This window comes from Poecile atricapillus, chromosome 15 (assembly GCF_030490865.1).
Source record: "Poecile atricapillus isolate bPoeAtr1 chromosome 15, bPoeAtr1.hap1, whole genome shotgun sequence".
In the NCBI taxonomy this organism is placed as follows: Eukaryota; Metazoa; Chordata; class Aves; order Passeriformes; family Paridae; genus Poecile; species Poecile atricapillus.
This window is the reverse complement of record NC_081263.1, coordinates 9,346,735-9,368,972: the sequence shown is the minus strand read 5'-3', so window position 1 is coordinate 9,368,972 and position 22,238 is coordinate 9,346,735. Positions and strand designations below refer to the sequence as shown.

Below are 22,238 nucleotides of genomic sequence, written 5' to 3'. Positions count from 1 at the left end.
GCCGGGGAGGAGCTGCAGGCAGAGCTGAGGAGCACAGAGCAGAGCTGTCAGACGGGCCGTGTTCCCTTCCCGGACACACGCTGGGTTATTGTGGGATCCGGCAGACACAGGCGCTGCTGACTCCGGAGCGAGAACATGCAACTGGCTGCCTGGCGCCTGTCCGAGACATTTGTGTTAATCAGTGATTATGCAAATAAACAGCTCTGCCACGCTCCCAGCCCCGCCGAGCGGCGTGGAGCATATGTTCCTCGTGGCGAGCAAGTGTCGCCTGCAGGAGCTCAAAGCTCCTCCTTCCCGGAGTGGGAGCCGCTGTGAAAAGCGGATTAAAGGCAGCCCGTGGCCGGAGGGGGAAGGCAGGAGCCCCTCGAGGCCCCCCAGCCCGCCGCTGCCACCTCTCCCCTTTCCCCATGTGGCTTGAATTACTGCGGCTGTTTGCTTGCTTAATCCATCAGCCGTCGGGAATGAGCACTCAGTGCTTTCTTGGCCTCCCCATCCTGCAAAGTGCTGTAAACATAACAAGGCAGGCTTGTTCCAAGGCCCTGAAGTCAATAAGCATCCTCTTGCCCTTTGGGCCTGGGTTGGTGCTAAATATAACCCAGGGTGCTTTTCATTCATAAAATGTGAATTATGGCCTGGCCTCTGAGGGAGGGTGGAGGAGCCTGTGGGCTCCTGATGCAGGCAGCAACCAAAAGGCTTCACCCCATCCTTTCACCGCCCTCCAGCTCTTCCCTGAGTAGATGGGGGAGGAAATGCTTTTGGGGGAAATATGGAGGATCCTCTGTTTGTGTTGATTAAAGTATTTTCTTGCATCTCAGCCTCAGGTGCATCAGGGCTGGGGTGGATTTGCTGGGAGGTGAGTGCAGGGGATGGTAAGTGTGGGCTGATGGCGTGGCCCAAGCAGCAGCAGCAGCACAGGGGGAGCCCCCACACCTATGTAAGATACTCGAGCATTTTCCAGAAATGGGAGCAGAAGAGTCTTGTACCACTGCTCCCACCACCTAATGAGCACATTAGGACTTTGCCACCTGCTCAAGGAACTCGCTTTTGAATCCCTTGTGGATTTCCACGTGACCACCCTTCTGTCCTCCACCAGCCCATGGCTGTTGGCATGTGCTGTAATATTCTCCCAATTTTTCCACAGCACCTCCAGATGCAGAGATATGTCTGCCAACAGCTTTTTACCCTCCCAGTGGAGTTCCTGTTTCGGGTAAAAAGCAACCCCATCTCCTGGTGCAGTTTAGGGAGGTGCTGTTCCCAGGGAAGCCCTGGAGTAGGATGCTGGAGACCCAAGCTCTTGTGTTCCTGTGGGAGTCAGGGACAGGTACAAGCTGTGGATGGAGGAGGCCAAGACTCCAGGCATGCCTGAGCATCTCCCTGCTGGATGGTGTGAGGCTGTATGTCCTCTGCAGCCTCAAATTCAGCACCTGGAGCCACAGTGTGGCACACAACAAGGCTGAGGATGGACTGCATGCAGGGCAGTGCTGCATCTGAGACATTCCAGATCACAGAAAACACAGAGGTAATCTGTGCATCCTGGGGTGCTGCAGGTCATGGAGGGCTGTGCTTCCCCTGCTCTCCTGCCCACTGCCCCGAGGTCAGGGTGGGTTCACTACCACTGTAGTCTGGCTGCTGGGTTGTTCCAAAGCCCAGCTCAGGACTGCCAAACCAGAAAGTTTCCAGGTACACCATGGGCCTTTGGATGCCACGGAGATCTAAATAAAGTCTTTTAAGACCCACTCTGCAAAATGCTCATGTCCAGCTCCAGGAAACCTGGCTGCATTTTATGGCATCTAAATCAGCAGTTTCCTGCTGATGCCAGCACTGCATTTCTGCGTGTGTCTAATTGTGTAAAACAACAGAGCTTGGCAGAGCCACGCCAGCTAGGGTGGAGCTGGGTTTCACACTGAAGTTTTTTCTCTCGTTTTCCCTTTTCCTTCTTAAATAACCCCATTTGGGCCTCCAATAAAAAACCAAAACATCTGGTGCTGGGTATTTGGCTGCTGAGAAGCAGCTCCTGCTGAGCTGAAAAGCACAGCAGCGATGCAGGGATTCCTGGTATGGATCAGTAACACTTAAGGTTACATTCAGGCATTATCCCTGTCCCTCCTGGCCTTTGAATATATGGACTGAGGACACTGAGGGAGCTGTGGTGCTCGATGCCAGCACGCAGGTAAATCATGCAAGTCAGTAAAAAGTCAATTGAATCAGTAAAGAGTCCTTCAAGCCTGATTTATTGATGCTCTCATGTGAGATCTCAGCAGTGTAAGATGCTACTGTGAGAAAGAGATGAATCAGTAAATCACAGGAGCATGGTGGGTGTTGGATGAGTGGGGAGAACCCTTTTGCAGGGCCACCCCAAGCCCTGGATGAGCCCCCCAGCATGGCTCAGGGCTGTTCCCCTTCCCAGGCCAGCAGTGAGGCCAAGCCTCTGCCTGCCCAGCCTGCTAGGTTTGCATGAAGAGATGGAAATTGGTCCTGGTAAACTCCTGGTGGATGCTGTCAAGTAAGTTGTCTGAGTCCTGGGGAACATCTGAGAGGACCTGCTGCCCTGGGATGCAGCTCTGCTCCGGGGTGTAGGTAAATGTGAAGGAGCTGGAGTAGATGAGGCCATCGTCCCTGATCAGCAGGAGCGGGACCGTGATGGGATATCGCAGCCACCTCCAGTCACTGCCGAAGGCAGAGACATCAGGGACGACACACACAAGGGACTTGGGGCTCCTGGCAACAGTGCAGGAGAGGAAAATGTGCATTAATGGAGGAAGGTCCTATGCAGGAGCAGCCAGCAGTGACTGCACTTCTCCTCCATCCTGGAGCTCAGTGTGAAGCCTCCAGCCAGCTTCCTCTCTCCTCCCAGTCTTTCATTCCTCTCTGCCAGGGTTGCTTGGCTGTTTACAGTTCCCTGAAATCCCTGTTGTACCCCACCCATGGCTATCCCCAGACTGCAGCCAGGGCAGAGAGCAGGCAGCAGACTCATCCCTGCTTCTGCTTGCGGTGCTCCTGCAGGATAGGCAGTGCAAGTGTCCCTGTCCCCAAGGTCTGCAGCCACATCCCTCCCAGATCTGCTCAGCACAGCCCACACCTGGCTGCTGTTCCCTGCCTTCTGCCCAGCTCCCTTATCCATGTTACCTGTACATCGTCTCTGCTTCCACATCTCCAAACCAGACCTTGAGGCGTGCATGGAAATACTCGCCCTGCACCTCCAGCATGGCCACGTCCCCACCGCCCGTGAGCTGTGACAGGTAGAGTGTGGCAGGGTTATGTGACACAGTGAGCCAGACTCCTTCTCCCACAGGATGCTCTGCCTGTGTATCTCATTGCCACGGCATCCCAGAACGGGGAGATGCCCCAGGGGCACAGGGCTCAGGAGCAGGAGGCACGAGGCAGGCAGGTGACACAGAGCCTGTGGCTGTGCCTACCTGCAGGGCAGCGATGAGCGGAACGGGGCTGACGGGCTCACGGACACAGGCCAGGCTCTCACTGAAGGTGTACTCCACAGTCTCTGTGCTGATGATGGTCCAGCACGAGCCGTCATTCAGCAGCTCCCGGTTGGCTTCCTTTGGGCAGGGAGATGCCTGTGGAGAGTGTCAGAGCTCCAAATACACACTGCGGTGGAGATGGTGGGGAATGGGGCCGGGATGCCTGGCTTCTGCCCTCAGTGTCTTGGTTCCAGAAAGTGACTGCTTTGCTCATGGAAAAATGGGGATAATTATTCCTTTCCAAAGACCTCATTTTCAGTGTCCCCACCAAAGCTTTGCCATGATTCTGGCCTTAGTTTGGCTGCAACAGCCCCCCCAGTGACACGTTCCCCAGCCTGACGCAACACGGGACTTTGGAGAGATGACAGCAAGGGGTCCTCACCTGCTCCTGCACTGCCATACCTGGAACTGGATCACTTTGTCTGTGGAGAGACACAGGTACATGCGGTCGCTGCCTTGGAACTGGAAGGCGCACTTGTGGAGCTGGGAGATGGGCTCATCCACGTCCAGCATGGCGTACTGCTTCATCACCTTCCGGATGATCTGCGGGCGGCAGCATCCCCGGCATGGCACCGTCGCTCGGAGCCGTGGAGCCGCTCTGCGTGCCTGCAGCCGCGGGGATGGAGCTTACCAGGGGCGGCAGGGTGACGCCGGTGGCCGTGCAGACCAGCTGGACCACGGAGCCGTAGCGGATGTACCCTTCCCGCAGCGGGAACTCGCTCCGGCTGCAGCGCTCGTCCGCTGGCCGGGAAGGAGAGAGGCAGAGTCACGGCCTGGGGAGCAGGTTAACCTTGCCAGGCACAGGTGTGGCCGTGCTCCCGCTGCTTTCTTGCTGCTTTCTCTGCTCTGCCTGTGCTCGCTGCATGGAGAGGCCACCATTCCCTGGGAGCCCAGCACGGGAGAGCAGGGCAGGGATGTGGTACCTTGCAGGGACACTGCTGGAAGCAGTGTGGGCAGGAATACTGCTGGGCAGTCACTTGCTTGGATTTGTCAACCTCCAGAGCAGTACAGCTCTTGCTGCCCTGGTCACTGCCCCCGTGCCCTCAAAGCCAGCGGGAAACACCCAGAGACACACCAGGAATGCCGGTGAGAGGTGAGACTGAGCCGGATTCCTGCATTCCCATGCCTTTTACCCCCAAGAAGGAAAGCCATGGCTGGAGGCAGGCAGCCCTGGGCATGGTGGCATCAGTGTCCCCCGAGGGTCCTTACCCAGGTGGAGGGTGAAGGCTGCCCACTGCTTGGCGCTGGCGATGAAGGCTCCCCCCTCCACGGACAGGTACCGGGTGCTGACGGTCTGGGAGCGCAGGCGGTTGAAGAGGGACACTTTGGAGCCTGAGGAGATGCAGACTGTGGGGAGAGGCAGCTGGGTTACTGCTTGCCAGGACTGAATGATGGCTCTGTCAAGCCCAGCGAGGACAATCCCTGGTTCCTGGGGTACCCACCCTGGCAGCAGCCAACACCCTCCCCGCTGCCTTCCTCTCTGTGTGAGCAGTGTGGTGTGCCACGCTGGCATCGGCACATTACACCTCGTGGTGGGTCATTTGGAAATGAGACATCACTGTGTCACATACATCCTCTTTTGGGAGTTCCCACTGGCTTTGGGTCCAGCCTGGACCACTCCAGAGCCAAGCTGTGAGCAGAGAGCATCCCATCCTGGGCTGGCACCCACCTCCCTCCCCACAGAGCCACTCGTGTACTCACGGTCCGTGTTCTTCAGCGACTGTTTCTTCTGCGAGGGCTTGGAGATGACCTTGATGAGTTTGCTGTGGAAGGTGCCGATCTCCTGCCCGTTGCTGAAGAAGAGCTTCAGGACCAGGCGGAAATGCTTGCGCTTGTCCGTGTCCGAGATGTACAGGGCCTTGGCACAGCTGAACCCCTGCCAAGGGCACAGAGGGGCTGCCAGCAGCTCCAGCCCAGCCCCACCAGCCATGCTCACACTCCTCACCACCCCACGAGGATATAATAGCTCCCTTTCAACGAGCCCCGGGTTCATTTAAAGGGAGAAATGACCAGAGATGTTATTACAGGTGGAATGAAGAGCTGGGGATCGGCAGAGGCTTTATTTACACTGGGGGTAGAGTATTCCTTATGGAAATGAATGTTCATGTGTGATTTATCCCACATAACATGAGAAATCACCCTGGGTTTATGGTTTCCCTCATCCTGGCCGATGTGCTGTGCCTTAGCAGCAAGGCAAGCACTACGGACAAAGGCTCTTTCTGTGAGGTTCCTGGCCTGCCTCAGACCCCGTGCTCTTCAGGGACCCCAGATAATGCTTTTTCTCCTTTTTTCCTCCTCCAATCAAAAGATGACAGAGCTCTGCTGAAGCTTTTGAACTTTGGGATCAACAGCATCTCTTTTTTTAGCTGTTTATCTGCAAATGAGGGACGAGATTTTCATTTTGTGACAAGCAGCAGTGCTGCTCATCAGGACAAAGAGCCAGGGCTCAGGGAGCTGTGCAGATTTCAGCAGCCACAGGGCTGTTGACCTGAAAAGATGGTTCCAGAGAAAATGGGGATCTTTGGGCTGCCTGGATTGCTGCACATGCCACAAAGGGCTGGCAGAGTGGGAGTGGGGATTTATGGCTAGGAAGAAAGAACTGTGACATCCCGAGAATGGGGAGGGTGTGACATCCCAGGGTGTGGGGTGATGCTGGTGACAGCCCAGCCCCTGCAAGAGGGGGATCCCCCAGCCCCAGGGTGCCACAGGCTTTACCTTTGCATCTGGCTGCTCCTCAAAGCTGAGCTTCTGGGTCTCCATCAGGCTGCTGCCCATGCTGTCCAGCCCCATGTACCCACACACCCGAAATCCAGCCTCTCCCAGGTCCCTGGCTGGAAGAGACAAGGAGAAGCACCTTCCAGACCCTTGCACAGGCTCAGCTTTGCCAGGAGTGGAGCATGGCCAAGCTCCAGCCCTCCCTGGGTCTGGATTTCAGGGGACTCAGGCTTGAGCAGGAAAGGAGTTTGGGGACCCAAACCCAACATAAACAGACTCGCTGCTCCCTTTGCAGAGGCAGAGGGCAGCTCTTCATGGTGCAGGAAGGGAGGGAGGAGAGGTCCAGGGCTGCTGCCCAGCGCTCACCTTTTATCTGCTCCTGCTTTAACTTCCATCCTGGCCCACTCAGGTAAACACAAGGTGGGGGGCAGAAAAACCTGCAGAGACAAGAGGGCATTTTCTCACTGCCCTTCAGCACCCTGGAAAGGTGCTTGGGACTGGCTGGATGTCTGTGCTGAGAGCAGAGACCTTCACTGGGGATCACCAGGACTGGGGGCAACCCCACACCCCGGGAGGAACATGGAACTGAGCGAGGGGCTGGGAGCCTCTGCCCTGCACAGCCTCCAGTGCCTGGTTCCAGCCTCAACAGCTGCCACATCTGCTGGTGCTGCTGGTGGCCATGGTCCCACCAGTGACAGAATGGCCCTGGGGTGGCAGGACAGGGACCCTGGCACCCGCAGCTCCAGCTCCACCAAAGACAGGGAGTGATCAGACCCTGCCTCTGTCTGACTGCCATGTGGGAGTTTCAGCAGGCTGGGAACAGAGTTTGCATTCACAATCAGTTTTGGAGCCCAGTGCAAATAAATATATAGCCAGGAGTTTGGAAACCCATTTTCCTGTGTTTTATTTGTGTTTCCACTGTCTTTGCGCTTGTGTGAATGGTGTAAATTCATCCTCTATTGATACTGGGTAAAGCACTAGCAGAGGAATCACCAGTGCAGGGGGTTGGGTATTTTGGAGCCCTAAAGTTCTGGATACAGGTTTACTTAAACAACTCATCCACAGCACAGGCCCCTGGCTCCCACTGTTAAGGAAAATGGCAGCAGTACCTTCAGACTTTAACCTGGGAGCTCTGTGCAGGTTTTCTCTCCCTTTTCAGACCTGGCATCTGATTTTCACACTCATCCCTTGCACGGGGCCAGGAGCAGAGGAAAGAGGCAGTAATGAGGCTCCCTCCTGGCTGGAAGATTCAGTCCTGAAATAACCTTTTTACCTGTGGACCAGCAGCCCCTGGCAGGAGATTGGATGTGGTGGGAACTTTGTAGGCACAGCCAGCCCATCCCAGAGCTGTCTCCTGGGCTTGCTGGGGTCTGGGTGGTTACACCTTGGAGGCTGAACTCGTCACCTCATAGCTATTCCATACTCAGTAATAACGGAGGAGTATTTATATCACAAGGATTAATGGAGGATTAATTACATTGCAGTGCTGCAGTCTGACATCACTGCCAGGGAGTGGCAATTTTGGAGATTTGAGCCAGAACCTCAAGGTGTTTTTGCAGTGTGGGAAGGATTTTCAAAAATAGCAGCTTTTTGGAGACCACTGGCATTGAAGGAAGCGCCCCAGTCCCTGCTGTGGCCATGCAGATTTTAAGACAAGGGTTAGAGGACAGTTGGAACACTAGTCTTTCCTTCCTAGGGGGTGAGATTTGAATAGAATCTTGACTTCTTTTACTTCATCTTTCTTTCCTGCTCCACAGAAAGAACCTAACCACTGGGAATGTCTAACTGGGATGGATGCAGGTTGGAGCTAATACCTTTCTCATGTTATTGAATTAATGGAGACTAAATGATGGCTTTGGATGCAGAGACATCATGAGTGAATGCAGAGAGGATACGTCAAATGATTTGCTTCACCAGCTTAGATCAGTGAAATCCAGCAAGGCTGAAATCAAGCCTTAGGTAGCTGGGTTTAGAAGTGGCTGTCAGGGAAGCTGGAAGTATCTCCCACCTTTTTTCATTGCCATAGGACTTCTGTGCAACTTTGGCGTGCAGGATCAGCACGGTCTGGTCTGCTGGCAGCTGCAGGTACCTCCGCACGCTGTCCTGGAGCAGGCTGGCTTGGTACGGGTTGGATCTACAAGACAGAATTTCCCTGGCACTGTGGCACCAGAGCCAGCTCCTGCCCAGGGAGCTCCCTCCATGTCTGGGCTGACGGGGTGGGAAGGGTGGACGTGGTGGTGCTTCCCCATCAGAAAGCACTGCAGCTCAGCTGCTCTAAGAATGGGGCTGGCATTGAAAAATAGAAAGTTTGGATAATGGAATAACTGCTTCATCAGTTTGCCACTGAACACACACAGGGCATTTCTAAGACTTCCAGTCCCATGCAATGGTGTCTGTGCTCTAACTGATGTTCTTGTTGCTGTATGGCTTTTGGGTGGGTTGGGAAGCGATGCTGCTGAGCTGTGAGTGCAGCTGGGGAGCTGTCGTGTGAGGTGGAGCCACTCCTTGGCTTCGACAAGGGGTGTTGGGTGAAAATAGCTGCATTTTTCTCTGAGACCTAAGAAGTAGGTGGTTCTGCTGATTGTTTCTGCTCTATTAACTAGAAGGAGTTCCCAAGCACCTGGCATTCAACTCTGCTAACTTGGTAGGTTGGGTGTTAACCAGCTGGAGAGAGGTGAGATGGGTCCAAGATGCCCTGCTCTGCCACCTGGGACATGTGTGCAAGGACTGGAGAGTGCAAGGACTGGGGAGTGCAAGGACTGGGGACTGCAAGGACTGGAGAGTGAAAGGGGAGACAGCCCTGGGATGTTCTGTGGTGCTGGCTTGCCTTCAGAGGAGGTGAGACCACTCGCTGAACAACACCAGTCCCTGCCCTGCTGAAAGCCCCCAAACCCCCTGAGTTTGGGACAGGAGCATTCCCTGAGTTTGGGATATTTGACTGGATAAGATGAAAGCAGAGGAGAAGGAGGAGATGGCTGTGTAGGAGTCTCTCCTTGACACATCTGTCAATGTGGCCACTGGGAACATCACTCCTACCGAGGGGACCCAGCCTGGCTGGTGATGAGTCTCCTGTCAGAGACAGAGGTAAAGCAGCATACAGAGAAAGCTGTGGAGCCCAGCCCCAGTGGAAAGCACATCACAGAGTAACTGTGAGAGAGCATCTGGGGGCTGTGGGCAGCACTGGGGGTGGCTCAGAGGAGAAGGGGTGACAGTCGGGACATCAGCTACAGCCACCCAATTGGGACTTGCAGGAGGGGTGCAGGGGAGCATTCCCATTAAACACAGTCTCTCTTCCTCTTAAATGGACTAGAATAGGAGAAAAGTTAAGAGCATAAGTGATCAGATGTGTGAGGAGAGGTCAGTCTGGTCCTGCCATCTCCCCAAGGCAGGCTCCTCGTGGTGAGCTCTGCTGGGCTCAGAAGCCAGAGCAAGCTGCCAGGGAAAGAAGCTGCAAGCAGTCATCCCAAGCAACCTTCTAGAGGAGTTTGCCTGCCAACTCTTCTTCCCAGTGCAATTGAAATGCTTTGTCCCTTACAGCTTTTAGCACCCATGTTGCAATTCACTTTAAACACATACCACTTCAGTTCCAGCTTTCCCAGCTTTGGATGGAGCTGATGCTCTCCTGTTGTATGAGGAAGAAAAACACATATCCCACAGAAGCAAATATTTACCCAGTGTCTTCTCTGAGCAGTGCCATGGGGACCTGACACTTTGCACTGCATGGATGTGCTCTGTTTGGTTACTAGAGGGGCAATATAATCTCCTGCCCTCCTCGTTCCCAGTTCTTTATCCCAGATGTGTTAACTGGATCACTGGTAAACATAAATCAACAAAGCCCTGCTAGAATCAGATTTACAGCCAGGGCCAGTGTCAGTGTCACCCACAGCATTAACTGCTGCTCTGTGCCTGGAAAATGAAAGTTTTATGGCCATTCCTGACTGCAGAGCACAGGCTGCCACCAGGCTCTGGTCTTGTGGCAGCCCCAGAGCTGCTGCCAGCACAGGGCTCTGGGCTCACCCCACAGCACTCATGGCAAGGCAGGAGGAGCTCCTTTGCCAAGCTGTACCTGTTCCCTCCATCGTGCTGCTGGGAGACTCCTGCTCCAGCACACTGAAGCTGAGCTTTACCACCCAGCATCCCACCAGTGGCTGCTCCAGGGTGGGTCTCTTAGTCTTGCTGAAAAGTTTCACTCCACTTTTTAGCCAATGAATAGTTTATATCTTTGCACAGCCAAAGAGATCCCATAAGAAAGTTATTTAATCTTTTTCCATAATGGCAATTTGCAGCTGTTTCACTCCTCTGCTGCCAAGCAATGGTGTGATTTCAGCTTTGATCCGCCTTTGCTATTTTTCCCTTCATATAAAAGCAGTGTTTGGGAATCTCTCAGCAAAACTCTGGGTTGTTTTTTTTGTTTGTTTGTTTTGGTTTGGTTTTTTTTTTTCTTTTTTTTTTTTCAGAACAACTGATTCTGATTTGGATAAATGTGGAAATGTATCAAGGAGATTTGCCTGACCCTGGATACTCTTTTACACTAATGCAACACAGTGTTAAATGAGTACTGAACCTTGCTGGCTCCGTTCAGGAGCATTTCACCCTCAGTTTGTCAGAGACAGCGGGCACACAGCAGGGAAGAACCAGGCTGGGTGTGTGAATTTTTTCCTGGTGAGTCTCATCATTCAGTGTGCTGTGTAAAATTAGGAGTATAGCTTCGGGTTCTTGTGTCTCAGCTGCAGAGTCACATGCTCCATCCCTGTCAGTGCCACCAGCGCAGTCACCAGTGCCCATCCACATGGCTTGGGGTGTCCCTGTGGGGCTCCTTTGCCATCAGCCCCTTGGCAAAGTATGGAACCACCTGGTACAGAGGCCAGGCAGTGGCAGGGAGTGCTCAGGAGCAAATTGCCTAAACCTGTGGATTAAGGCATGTGCTGACAGCGTGGGCAGCAGCAATGCCTGCTCTGCAGAGCCTCCTGCAGCACTGGCTCAGGGCAGGGCCAGGCTTGTGCAGGTATCACTGCTCCCTGCCATCCCTACGTAATTCCAGAGGCACGGGGGTCACTGCCTGGAGCTTATTAAAGAGCCTTCTGGAACAATTTCCCACATGCTACCTGAAGTGGGAATGTGCATGCCAAAGGCAGGTAAACAGATGGGAGCTCTGCAGATTTGATGTCCAGCTGGAGGAACAACTACATAGAAACTTGGCTTTCTTTTCTTTGTCCGTTCTCTGCGGCTCTTGCCTTCCAAATATTGGGGCTAAATCGTGCCAGTGACGCACTTCTGAGCAGTGCTTGCCACTCTGCCCACAGAGGCGACCACCCAGCATCCATCATCTGGTTTAAATTTATCTTCAGAGAGTCAAAGGGCTATTGCTAAGGCAGCTCAGTATACCCACTTGGCTCCTTCTGGCACCTACAGCCTCCTCAGGGTTACAGAGAATTATTCACTCCTTCTGACATTTATTATATTAAATTATTAAAATGCTTTGGTTGTAGTGCAGTGTTAGTTCAGTGTCATGTTAGCAGCACCACACGGGCTGGGCTCTTACAGCTCTCACTAAAAGCTGCCTTTTCAGAGCCAGAGGTCTTGGCTGGGGCTCGGCTGCTCTCCACACAGTTGGGCATTATGTAGAAGAAGGGAGGGGGAGCGAGGGGGGATCCACCACCCTTCTCCTGCACTGATTTCTGTATGCCTTTCCCCTTCCCTGCTCAGCCTGGCACCACTTACCAAGGCTTTTCCGTTGCTTTAGGTCAGGATGTGCCTCAGGAGAGGATGTGAGTGCATTTGTGGTGCATCTCTACCCTGGTGCTTGAGGTGGGAGAGACCCAGGCTACCCCGGGGGATTTGCAAGCCCTGGCTGGGTTGCTGTGCCCTCTCCCATGGGAAATGAAGCAGAAAAGGAGGAGTGCTCTGTGTGCTTCCCACAGGAGACACACAGCTGGACCACCTTGCAAAGGGCTGTTTCATGTGGGCACACAGGGAACCCAGGCAGGCGCCGAGAGGCTTTGGTAGGGTTGGACCCCACAGCCCCGTTGCTGATTTTAGGAGAGCTGATGTTTAACACCACAGCTGAAAATTATCCCTCTCCCTCCCAGCAGCAAGTGTTTAGGGGCATCACTCTGTGCTTTGTCCTGATCCCAGCTGGGGAACGCTGCTCCCTGTGTGGGACATACCCTGCTCCACACATCACCTTCTGTGTGCACACCCCTGGGCAACCGCAGGAGGAGAGAAAGCGCTTTACAAGCACTGGGAGAAGCAAACTGCCCTCTGCCCTGCTCCTTTTCAGTTCAGTGAGCTTCACCAGCCCAGCCTGCTGAGGAAGGGATCTGATATATTTGGTCCCCTGGGAATGAAAGTACTCTGGAGACCAAAATACAATCCTGGCAGCTATTGTTTAGAAACTGGGTCTTCAAATCACCTCTTTATACAGGAACTGTAACACACAGTAACTGTGTCCCCAAGCGCAGGTAGCGCTGAATTGAAGTGCAGAGATTTAATTTGCTGCTTTCCCCCCAAAAAAGGAGCTGTGGTTTGCCTTGCTCAGGACACAGCTGCCCTAAAGCTTGCTGGGGACTTGCTGCCATAGAGGGCAATTGTGCTTCTCTCAGTTTGGGGAAACCAAACATCCTAATAAAAAATATCCATTTTAGAGGTCTGGGTTATATTTTGTGCAGATCAGGGGAGAAAACGCCTGCATTGCTCAATGCAATGTTTATGCAAAAGGAAAAGCCATTAGAAATCACAGAAATGAGAAGCCTGCAGTTTCTGGCTTCCCTCATTTTTCAATACCTCCTTTAATCCAGACCAACCCAACCCACAGCCCTTGTATATGCATGGGTATTTATAAATCCTGTATTTTCCTCACTGCACACACAAGTGAAATTCAGCCTTTTCTAGGCCTGGGGGATTTATCAACCACACCAAGGGCAAACAGCAGCTGAGAGCAGGAAGCACGAAAAGCCAGTGGCAGTGGGCTCTGCAGGGAGCAGGGGCCAGCCAGGGTGGGCACCCCAGCAGCACCAACACCCCCAAAATGCCCAAGTTTGATAAAGCAGTATTGGCACATCTGCTAGAAAATTCAGTCAGTGAGGGTGATTTACTGAAGTCTCCTTTCTCTGTTCCTCATGCGCAGAGAGGAAGGGAAGTGCTGTTAAAGTGCTGCAACACAATCCTATAAAGCACTGAAGGAGGTTCCTGCCAACACCAGACTGATCTAAGTGCTGGGAGAGGTGGAGAACCAGGAAGGTTCTATTCCAGGGTTTCTAAGAAGCCTCTGCTGATGATCTCCAATGCACATCAATTGACCTTCTTGATGGAAGCTTAACCTGAGGCTCTACAGCCCTCCAAGCTCTGGTCTGCAGTTTCCTGGTTCAAACACACCTCCCCACACTGCAACCACTATCTGATGATGTTCCTAAACTTCCAGGACACTCTAGGTCAAATGGATATTCAGCTTAGGCTCTCCTTATTCCATGAACTTTTATGTTTATGGTGGTCCCAGGTGCACTCCCCCAGCATGGAAAGAGGCAATAGAAGGGAAGAAAAAAATTAAAAAAATAAATATAAAACAAAGAAGAAAAGCAAAAGGAGAAAAAAATAGATGAAAGCGAGAAAAACAGAAAAAGATAAAAAGGAAAAATAAAATAAACAAATTTAAAATTAAGAAAGAAAAACGAAGGAGTAAAAAAAGGAAAAATGGAGGAAAATAAAGAAAAAAAGGGGAAATAAAACACTAAAAGCAGCAGGGCCCTCCACGCCGGTGAGCCCACGGCCATCCCGGCCCGCGCACCCTTCGGTGCCGGTTCCACCTGCGCGCAGCTCCCGCGGGGACCCGCAGGGCGGGGGCGGGTGGGACCCCCGAGTCCGCCCCGCCGGCACAGGCGGCGGGACCCCCCCGCTGCCAGCGCTGCCCCGGGGCCGGGCCGGGCCGTGCCCGCCCCGAGCCGGGCCGTGCCCGCCCCGCCGCTCCCCCGCTCCCCCGCTCCCCCGCTCCCCCGCCCCGGGCCGGGCCGTGCCCGCCCCGCCCCCGCCCCGGGCCGGGCCGTGCCCGCTCCGCCGCCCCGTTAAATGCCGGTGGGGCCCCGCCGGCTCCGCCGCCGCCGTCCCGCACCGCCCGCAGCCGTACCTGAGCCAGCAGCGCGGCGGGGAGCGGCTCCGCGGCCCGCACGGCTGAGGAACGGGCTCCGAGCCTGCGGGAAGGGACAGCACAGGGTCAGGAGGCTGCCGGTGAGTCCGGTCCCCATCCCGATCCCCATCCCCATCCCGATCCCCATCCCAATCCCGGTCCCCATCCCGATCCCAATCCCGGTCCCGGTCCCGAGCGCTGCCGCGGAGACTGTCAGCCTCCGAGGGGTCTTTTCCTTGGAGCGGGGCTGGCAGGAAGGGGAGCGGCGATCCTGGGCGTCAGGAGCAGAACGCAAAAGCCGGGAGGAGGGGAAGAGCACAACCTTTGCCGCAAAGGATTTTTCCTCCCATCTGTGGGCTGGAGCCTTCCCGACCCCCGGCCGCGGTGCGGCGGTGCCGGGGTGTGTTCGGTCCGGCAGCCGGGACATGGGACCCGCTCGGTCCCTCGGTGCTGGGTGAGCGATGTGAGCTCCTCTGCGCTGCGGGATGGCTCAGGCTGCCTGCCCTGCTCACCTTTTGCCTACCTCGGGCAGGTCCCTGCTTATACAAGCGAGGATCTCTTAGCAGAGAATAGTAAGGTCTGGTACACCTGGGCAAGGCGTACTGAGCAACAAGAGATTGAGATCCTGCAGAAAGATAAGCTCAGAAGTGTGCCCTAAGTTTGTTATGCACCGTTTCTGCACGACTGGAAAATTGGGTCTGTGCATACTCGTTTGCACAAGCAATCACTCCCCTTCAGCTAATCATTCCAACTGTTTCACAGGATAAAATTAGCTTTGGGCACTTCTGTTCCAAGCAATTATATGGGAAAACTTGTTTGGAAAATGAGATTATTCTGCACTCATGGTGTTTGTGTGGCCACGCAGTCGCGCGAGCCAAGCGGAGCTGAGCAGATACAGGGTGTAGGTGCTCTGCTGGGGGTTTGCCCGTCGTTCTGCAGGGTTCTCTCCTTTGCCGTGGTGCAGAGAGCTCTGAATCCATTCAGGAGGCAGGCTGCAGGGTGGGAACCAGTGTGGATGAGGGGGCTGGCAGGGAAATGGGGCTGTCCTGTGCCAGTGGAAGCCACCACATGTGTGCAGTGGGACTGAGGGGAGCAGGGCTCCATGACAGGAGCCTGTTCTCAGCCCCAACTCTGAGATGAGGGCTTTGACTCTTTTGCCTAAACACACTGGATTTTTGCTTCATTTAAACCCAGATTATTTATAAAGTTATGAAGTTCTCCCTTTTGGACCCTTCCCTGTGGGACCCTCTGTAGTATCTCTTGACAGTTAAGATTTCGTTTTTATTTTTTCAAGGACAGGATGAATTATTCCCAGGCAGTGAGTGTGCAGGTTCTCAACAACAAGTAGAAACTTCATTTCACAAGCAGATTCTTGTGATCTCTGCAGGAATTCATGAGATTGCTGTTGATATCAGCAAAAAGCTGTGTGTGGGGAAATCTCTCAGATCTCAGCCCTGATATTTGCCATGTATGAGTATGGATAAACTCAGCCTCATCCGAAATGCAAATTCCCATCTGGAAATCACACGACAGATCTTGGAGTTTGCAGTAAAACAACACTTTTCATTGAAGCAGGCAGGGTTTTGCTGCACCCAATGGGAAAAAGCTGCTGTTGATTTTTGTGGTAGTTGTAACTTTCGTTTGTTGTTGAAGAATTAAAGAAACTGTATGTGCTGAGTGCAGGATGGGCTCAGGAGCTGCCCTGGTTGGCGGCCGCAGCAGAGGAGCTGTGGCCAACAAGGCAGCCTGTTGTAGGCAATCTGTGGTCACAGAAGATGTTTGTGCTCTGATTGCTCATAACATAGTGTTTCCCTTGAGGTTGGCATTAGGGGTTAAAGGTTTTCAAGAGAAATCTTTGTTTAAATATCTATAAAGTTTCCAATAGGGGCCCCTTTGTTCGCTCTGGAGCAGCGTGCCTGCCTTGTTAAAAACTCAGCGCTCATAAAATGCCATTTACAAATGCCTGATGAATAGGGCTGAAACATGGAGGGGAGATAAGTAGTGTTTGTATCTACACACACAGGGGGCTTACAGACAAGCCCTACCCTGAGTGAATAAATGGGACCTAGAAAAAACATGGCCAAAAAAAATAAAAATAAAAAAAATAGATGGAGTGGTGCTCATAAAGAAATTTATAAAAGTCAGCTTCTCCCCCTGCAGCACTTGGGCTCCTTCATGCCAGATGTCTCCTCCAGCCGAGCCAGGAGGCTGAGTGGCTCCTGTCATACCTCTCAGCAATTGTGTTTTCTCTACTTTGGGCCCAAACAGTAGCAAATTGAGCACTTGGGCTCCATCAGGAGCTCATGCAGCTGCCACAAGGGCTCCACTGATCTGCTCAGCACAGGGACCCTGACTCAGTGCTCTCCATTACCTGCTGTGGGCTGGTGAGCATCTCCCCTCTGTAGATGCTCACAGCACAGATGTACCTTTAGGTGCCAGGTAATGTTTTCAACTCTCAGAAGGCTTTGGTTCTCTTCTGTCTGGCTAAATAGAAAGGGTTTTAAAGCAGCTCTGATAAAGGAGGAGAGGGTAGAGGTGTGTGCTCAGGAGACTCCAGGGACTGGTTCACAGTGATGGCAGCATTTCCAGGTGGGATGCTCCAGACTGCTGTGTTTTACCCTGTGCCTGAATCTTTCATGGTTCTCACACAGCTTGTCCTTCTTGACGTTTTTAACTTGAGTCAGAATCCATTTTTCCCACCAATATTCTGTGTTTGCCGCCTGCAAACTTCTGATCCTCTCACCCTGCAAGCCTCTGTTTGCACACGTGGGTCCATCCCTAGCCTGGTCCCTCTGGTGCCCCTCAGGGAAATCCATAGGGCTCAGCTGTTGTCCCTTGCAGAGAGGTGACACTACCTTGGTTTCTCTCCAGGCTTCAGCATTTTTCTCTCTGGGCTGTGCTGTGCTTTGCCCATGTGTAAGTTCAGGAGTCTCTGAGTGCAGTCTGTGGACCCATAGGAGTCCTTGGTCTATGGCAGGAACCAGTGGGAGCAGATCTGTTCACAGCAGAGATAACCTTCTATACAGGAGTCTCTGTCTGGGCTGGAAAATTAGGCAAGCTCCACACATGGAAAAACACTGCCTTTAGGAATTCACAGCTCGTACACCTGCAGCTGGACTTGGACTTTCCTGCTCTTCAGTGTGGGCAGAAGGGAGGCCACAGCCCACTGTGCTGCTGGGGAAGCTCTTCTCTGGTGCATCTCCTAAGGGGTGACAGCACCCCAGCCCCAGGACAGCCCATCTCCTGCTGCCAGAGGGATGTGGAAGCTGTGAAGTTAGGTGTGAGACATTTCCTGTGCTACCTTTGAGGTTCTCCCTGTGAAAAGTTTGCTTTTCTGTTCTGAGGAGGGACAAAAAGTCCCCGTGTGCCTTTCTACAGCTGCTAAATGCTTCTCACTTTCTGCTTTTTCAATTAAACACATAGCAGGATGGGTAGGATAAAGGGGAGAGGCACAGAATATTCTCCTGGCAGGTTTTCTTATGCCAACACATTGAGTCACATTTCTAGAGTGAGAAATATGATATAAAGATTTAGAGAAGGAGGTCAGGCAATGAATCTATGATTGCTGGGCTGGAATAGCAGGCGGTCTCTGTGGTTGTCTGTGCCATGTAAACTTCCTGGAGGTCAGCTGGGGATAGTGGTCTGAGCAGATTTGGGAGACAGATGTCCTGCTAGTAACTATCAATCTCATACCAGCTCTGCCGCATCATGAACTCAGCTGACAAATTCTGCACCAGCCCAGTAGCTGATCTGAGCCATGACTCTTTTCCTTTGTGGTTGAACATGCATATTTCTGGGGGAAAAAAATGCTCTCTAACACCTTCCTCCCAAAAGAAGAGCTTGGGCAATGGATTGCTGTGTCAGCTTCTGGATGGCCAGGACATCCTTCTCTCCAAAGTTAGAAGTCTCTTGGTCCAGCTCAGCTGTCCTCCAAGGACCTGTTTGCAGAAGAATGTTTGCTTTTTAAGGAGAGTCAGTAAGGTGGGTCTGTCCCCTGTTGATCACTCTTCGTCAGAATCAGAGTATTCCAGTTTTGTTGAAAATAGCAGTGAGGAGATGGGCTGAGTTTGCCTGTTGAGCAGCTCAGGGGACAAGTGTAGCCTAAAGGTCTTGAGTGGGACAGAGAGGAAGAGAGAAATGGCACCAGCAGCCCTGAAACAGGAGCCATCTCTGACATGATTAGTTGAACAAGGAGATTTGGCAGATGTGTTTTCCTCTAGCCGTGTTTTCCTCTTGGCTAGATCTTTAACATTTTAATTTGCAAGTGAATGTGGTTTTTATTCATGGCAGCTGTTGCAGAAGCAGCCCAGGTACAGCTTGTTTCAGTGCAGGGCTGTGTGGACAAGAGGCTTTCCTGCCAGGTGAGTGGCAGAGCACTGGGAGGTCTCTCAGAGACAGACTGATGGCAGAGAAAGACCCCGTGTGCTGTTGTGAGCATCTAGAAGGGGATGCTCTGTCCATTGCTACACCCAGCATTTCCTTCCCAAGGGGATTTCAAATATTACAGTATAAACCTGCCAGGACTTGTACGAGTCCATGAGTTGTGAGTCAAAAACATCTGTCACTGCAAATGGACCTGGTCAAAAAACCCTTCTTCCTCCTGCCCTCCCTGTGAATATACAGGAGCAGGTCCCATAAAATGGGGAATAGGCTTTTGTGGGGAGCAAGCAGAGCAAAAGAGAAGTTCCTTCTGCATCCAGCAAGGTTTTCCTGTTACAGCACTGCTTCTGATTTGCTCCTGTTGGGTTTGGAGCCTTGATGTGCTGTGGGAGAGACACAGCCTTGTTTTTCAAGCAATGTGTCCTTCCAGGTGGCACTTGGCCCAGTAAAGAGTTGTAACCAGAGAGCTCTGCAATGTCCTGGAAAGAGTCTGCTCTGGTTCTCCCACATGTGTTTGGGAAAAACCAAGGACACATCAGTCCTTAAATGAGGGGGAAAACCCCCTTTTGGGCTGGAAATTCATGCCATTTTCATGGTCTTGATGTGCTTGTGGTCCCTGAGTCTTCCTTGCTCTAAAAACTGCATTGCTGTCCTCTCTGCTGGGATTTTCCTTTTGTCATCCAGCTGCTGGCGGGAAGAGCACTGAGATTTTGGAGCTGTGATTGAGTGTAAGGTCAGTGCTGCCTGTAAAATGGTCCTGAGGGTGGATTCAGTGTTTGCGAGCAGCAGAGGTAGAGCTGAGAACTGGGCATCTGCAAGCAGAGAGCACCTCGAGATTGGGGATTATGCTGGGATAAACCAACCTTTGGCAGCTCTCCAGGAGAGGGTGGATCCAGCTCCAGGGCTGTCCTGGGCCTCATCCTTTCACACTGCTTGCAGGTCTTGCAAATACATGGACAATGTGCCAGCAATTCATCCATGTTTGTACAACAAATTTTGGCATTGAGAGGTGCCTCCAGGATGATGTAAGCTGTCTGCATCTCTCCAGGTAGCTCTGGTTGTTTCATTGTCCCCTGGGGCAAGACACACATCAGTCTTCCTCCCTTGGTCCCACATGCATTTTTGGGCAGCCTTTCTCTCAGGCATGGACTGGAAGGGTGATGACTTGCTGTCCTGCTGAGGACATCATGATTTTTCTCCCCATCCTCCAGCCTGAGGATGCTCTTGTTGTCTTTCTGCTGTTGTCCTGGCACAACTCAGGTGTCCTAAGAGAAAGGACTCAGGGCTGGGACTCCTGGCCATATTTTGATTGGATTTTTTGAGACTTTCATCAAATAACACTGATGGAATTGAATTTCTCAAAACTGCCTGGTTGGGTCTCCGCAAAGAAAAGCTCTGCAGAGCAAAGGAGGGTGCATGAAGAGGCAGATGAGAAGGATTAATTTCAACAATATTATGTCTAGGACTGCTCTACCATTGGCCAAGGCTTCCAGCACAGAAATAGGTGCTGGTAGCACATGTGGCATCAGTGCCCTGCACCCTGCCATGTGTGCCTGGACCTGTTGTGTGTGCCTCCTCCTGTGCACAGCCCTGCTGCATGGGACAGCCCTCTGGCTTGGCTGGTGCTTGCTCACAGCCTCCCAGCTCTTCCCCACTCCTTGCAACTCATGGTGATCCCTTGTCCTGGCTTCTTGCAGGGTCTGGAGCCAGCATGGCTCCACAGCCTTGGTCCACAACCTGCTTTCCTCCTTTTGACACTAGTGTCGGGGCTTTTCCTGGGCTGTGAATGCACTGCCACCTCTCCCTTCTCCATCTGCTTCATCCCCTCTACAGTTCAGTACCGAAAGCTCCCGTCCCTGTAACAGCAAGGAGGGCAGGGAGCTGCCAGTATTCCTCACCCTGCTCCCTGCCATGCCCTGTCCTTTGGCTTTGCCCAAGGCAGGGTGTGCCCAGGTCCAACCTGCCACCATCTGGATGAACCAGAAGGGGAATATTCAGAGCATTTCTGTTAACCTGTAGCCAGGAGAGAGCTGCCAAGGAGGCCACGCTGAAACCTGAAGCGGCTGTTTTTCCTGAGACTCAGCATTTGGCAGGGAGAGCAGACGGACAAGTGGTGGAGCAGGGAGGGATGCAATTGCCCTGGAGAGCTGCATTGCTGGTGGAGGTGCCCAGGGAAGGTGTGCTGGCTTACCTGTTTGTCTCTGGAGATCCATCTCCATGTCCTCCTCGGCTGAGATCAGGTGTAGAGTCAAGAGGAGGGGACCCTTCTGTCCTTACATGTGGCTCTCCCCTTGGTCACCCTCCTTGCATCACATACTGAGCATCTCCTTCAGCAGTGAAAAGCAACAACTGTTTCTCCCATTGAGAAACATCAGGAATGGTCCAAGTGTCCCTCTCAGCTCATCTGCAGGGTTTGGCTGAGCCAGCCCAGGCAGCAGCACTCACCTTGCCTGGACGTTTTTTCCTTTATAGCTCAGTGTTATCTCAAGGTCTCTGGCGCTGCAGCCGGCGCTGTGTTTGCCTTGCCCCGCAGCACCTGCCTGCCAGCCGCTCGCTTCCCACCCATCTCCCTCCCACTCCTGCACGGGCCTGGAGGGGGTGGTGTGTGATTCTTCCCGGGGTGAGGAGTTCCTCCATAGGGATGCAAGTCAGCCCCAGGGAAGTGAGGGTAGAGGGAAATTGCCAAGCGTGGGATGGTGGGGAAGATACTGGGGGACATCTGTCCCGTCATCTTTGCTTCCCCATCCCTTTGCTGCTGGGGTAGGACTGGGCATTAAATTGGATCAGGGACCAGGATGCTGTCCCAGCCTGGTCTCTGCTGCCAGGACCAGCATATGACCGAGCTGCCATGCCCTGCCCAGTCCAGGCAGCATCAGCCCTTCCAGCTGTGGGGAGAGCCAAGACTTCATCCAAAAGCTGAGATGCTGTTAAAAATAGATCAGTCGTGAACTGGTTTTCTCCTTCTTGGTTCCTGGCCCGACAGCTCATTCTTCCCTCTGTGCTGTCTTTGAAACTCCCTGGATGCTGTGAGACACAGGCTCCATAGCAGCCTGCCTCTGCAGGGAGGTGTGGAGAGAAGAGAGCTGCAGAAATGTTCTAGGAGACATAGCTGTCCCAAAAATATTTAGTGCTTTGGGAGTGCTTTCTCCCAGGAAAAAAAACAGTTCTGGAAAAGGAATCTGCTAAATAAATGGGGAAGAAAAGCCGAGGGAGTTGCACTGTTTGCCTTTCTGCTTGCATGTGGTGAGGGGACACAGGTGTCTGAGCAATCCTGGCCACAAAGCAAAGCTCACCTCTGTGCCCTGGGAAAGCCCTGTCAGGCTGCTGTCCCTGCTCATCCCCTCAGCCAGAGCATTCCCACTGCTCCTTCCCCTGCAGGGTTCTGCAGGAGCTCCTGGCACTGCCACGGAGTTGCCGTGTCCCAGCCTGGTCCCTCCAGGGACAGGCCACGTCTCTCACTTTGAGGAGGGCATTCTGGATCCCAGTATCCTCTTGTACCCCTTTTCTGTCCTCCTAATTCTTTAATATAGTTTTCCAGGTGTGAACAG

The 22,238-nt window shown here is 53.0% G+C and overlaps 1 protein-coding gene across 1 annotated transcript; it reads right to left on the bottom strand.

Annotated features, from left to right (window-relative positions):
- Positions 1-2,444: 2,444 nt before the first annotated feature.
- On the bottom strand, positions 2,445-20,909 carry RBPJL (recombination signal binding protein for immunoglobulin kappa J region like). The gene is made up of 12 exons (XM_058850995.1): positions 20,882-20,909; positions 14,311-14,374; positions 8,200-8,325; positions 6,558-6,628; positions 6,192-6,307; positions 5,178-5,352; positions 4,686-4,823; positions 4,108-4,217; positions 3,879-4,019; positions 3,417-3,572; positions 3,127-3,230; positions 2,445-2,718 (listed from the first exon to the last, which is right to left on the bottom strand). Exons 1-12 carry the CDS (start codon positions 20,907-20,909, stop codon positions 2,445-2,447), a joined length of 1,503 nt encoding a protein of 500 aa, XP_058706978.1.
- Between the last annotated feature and the right edge of the window lie 1,329 nt (positions 20,910-22,238).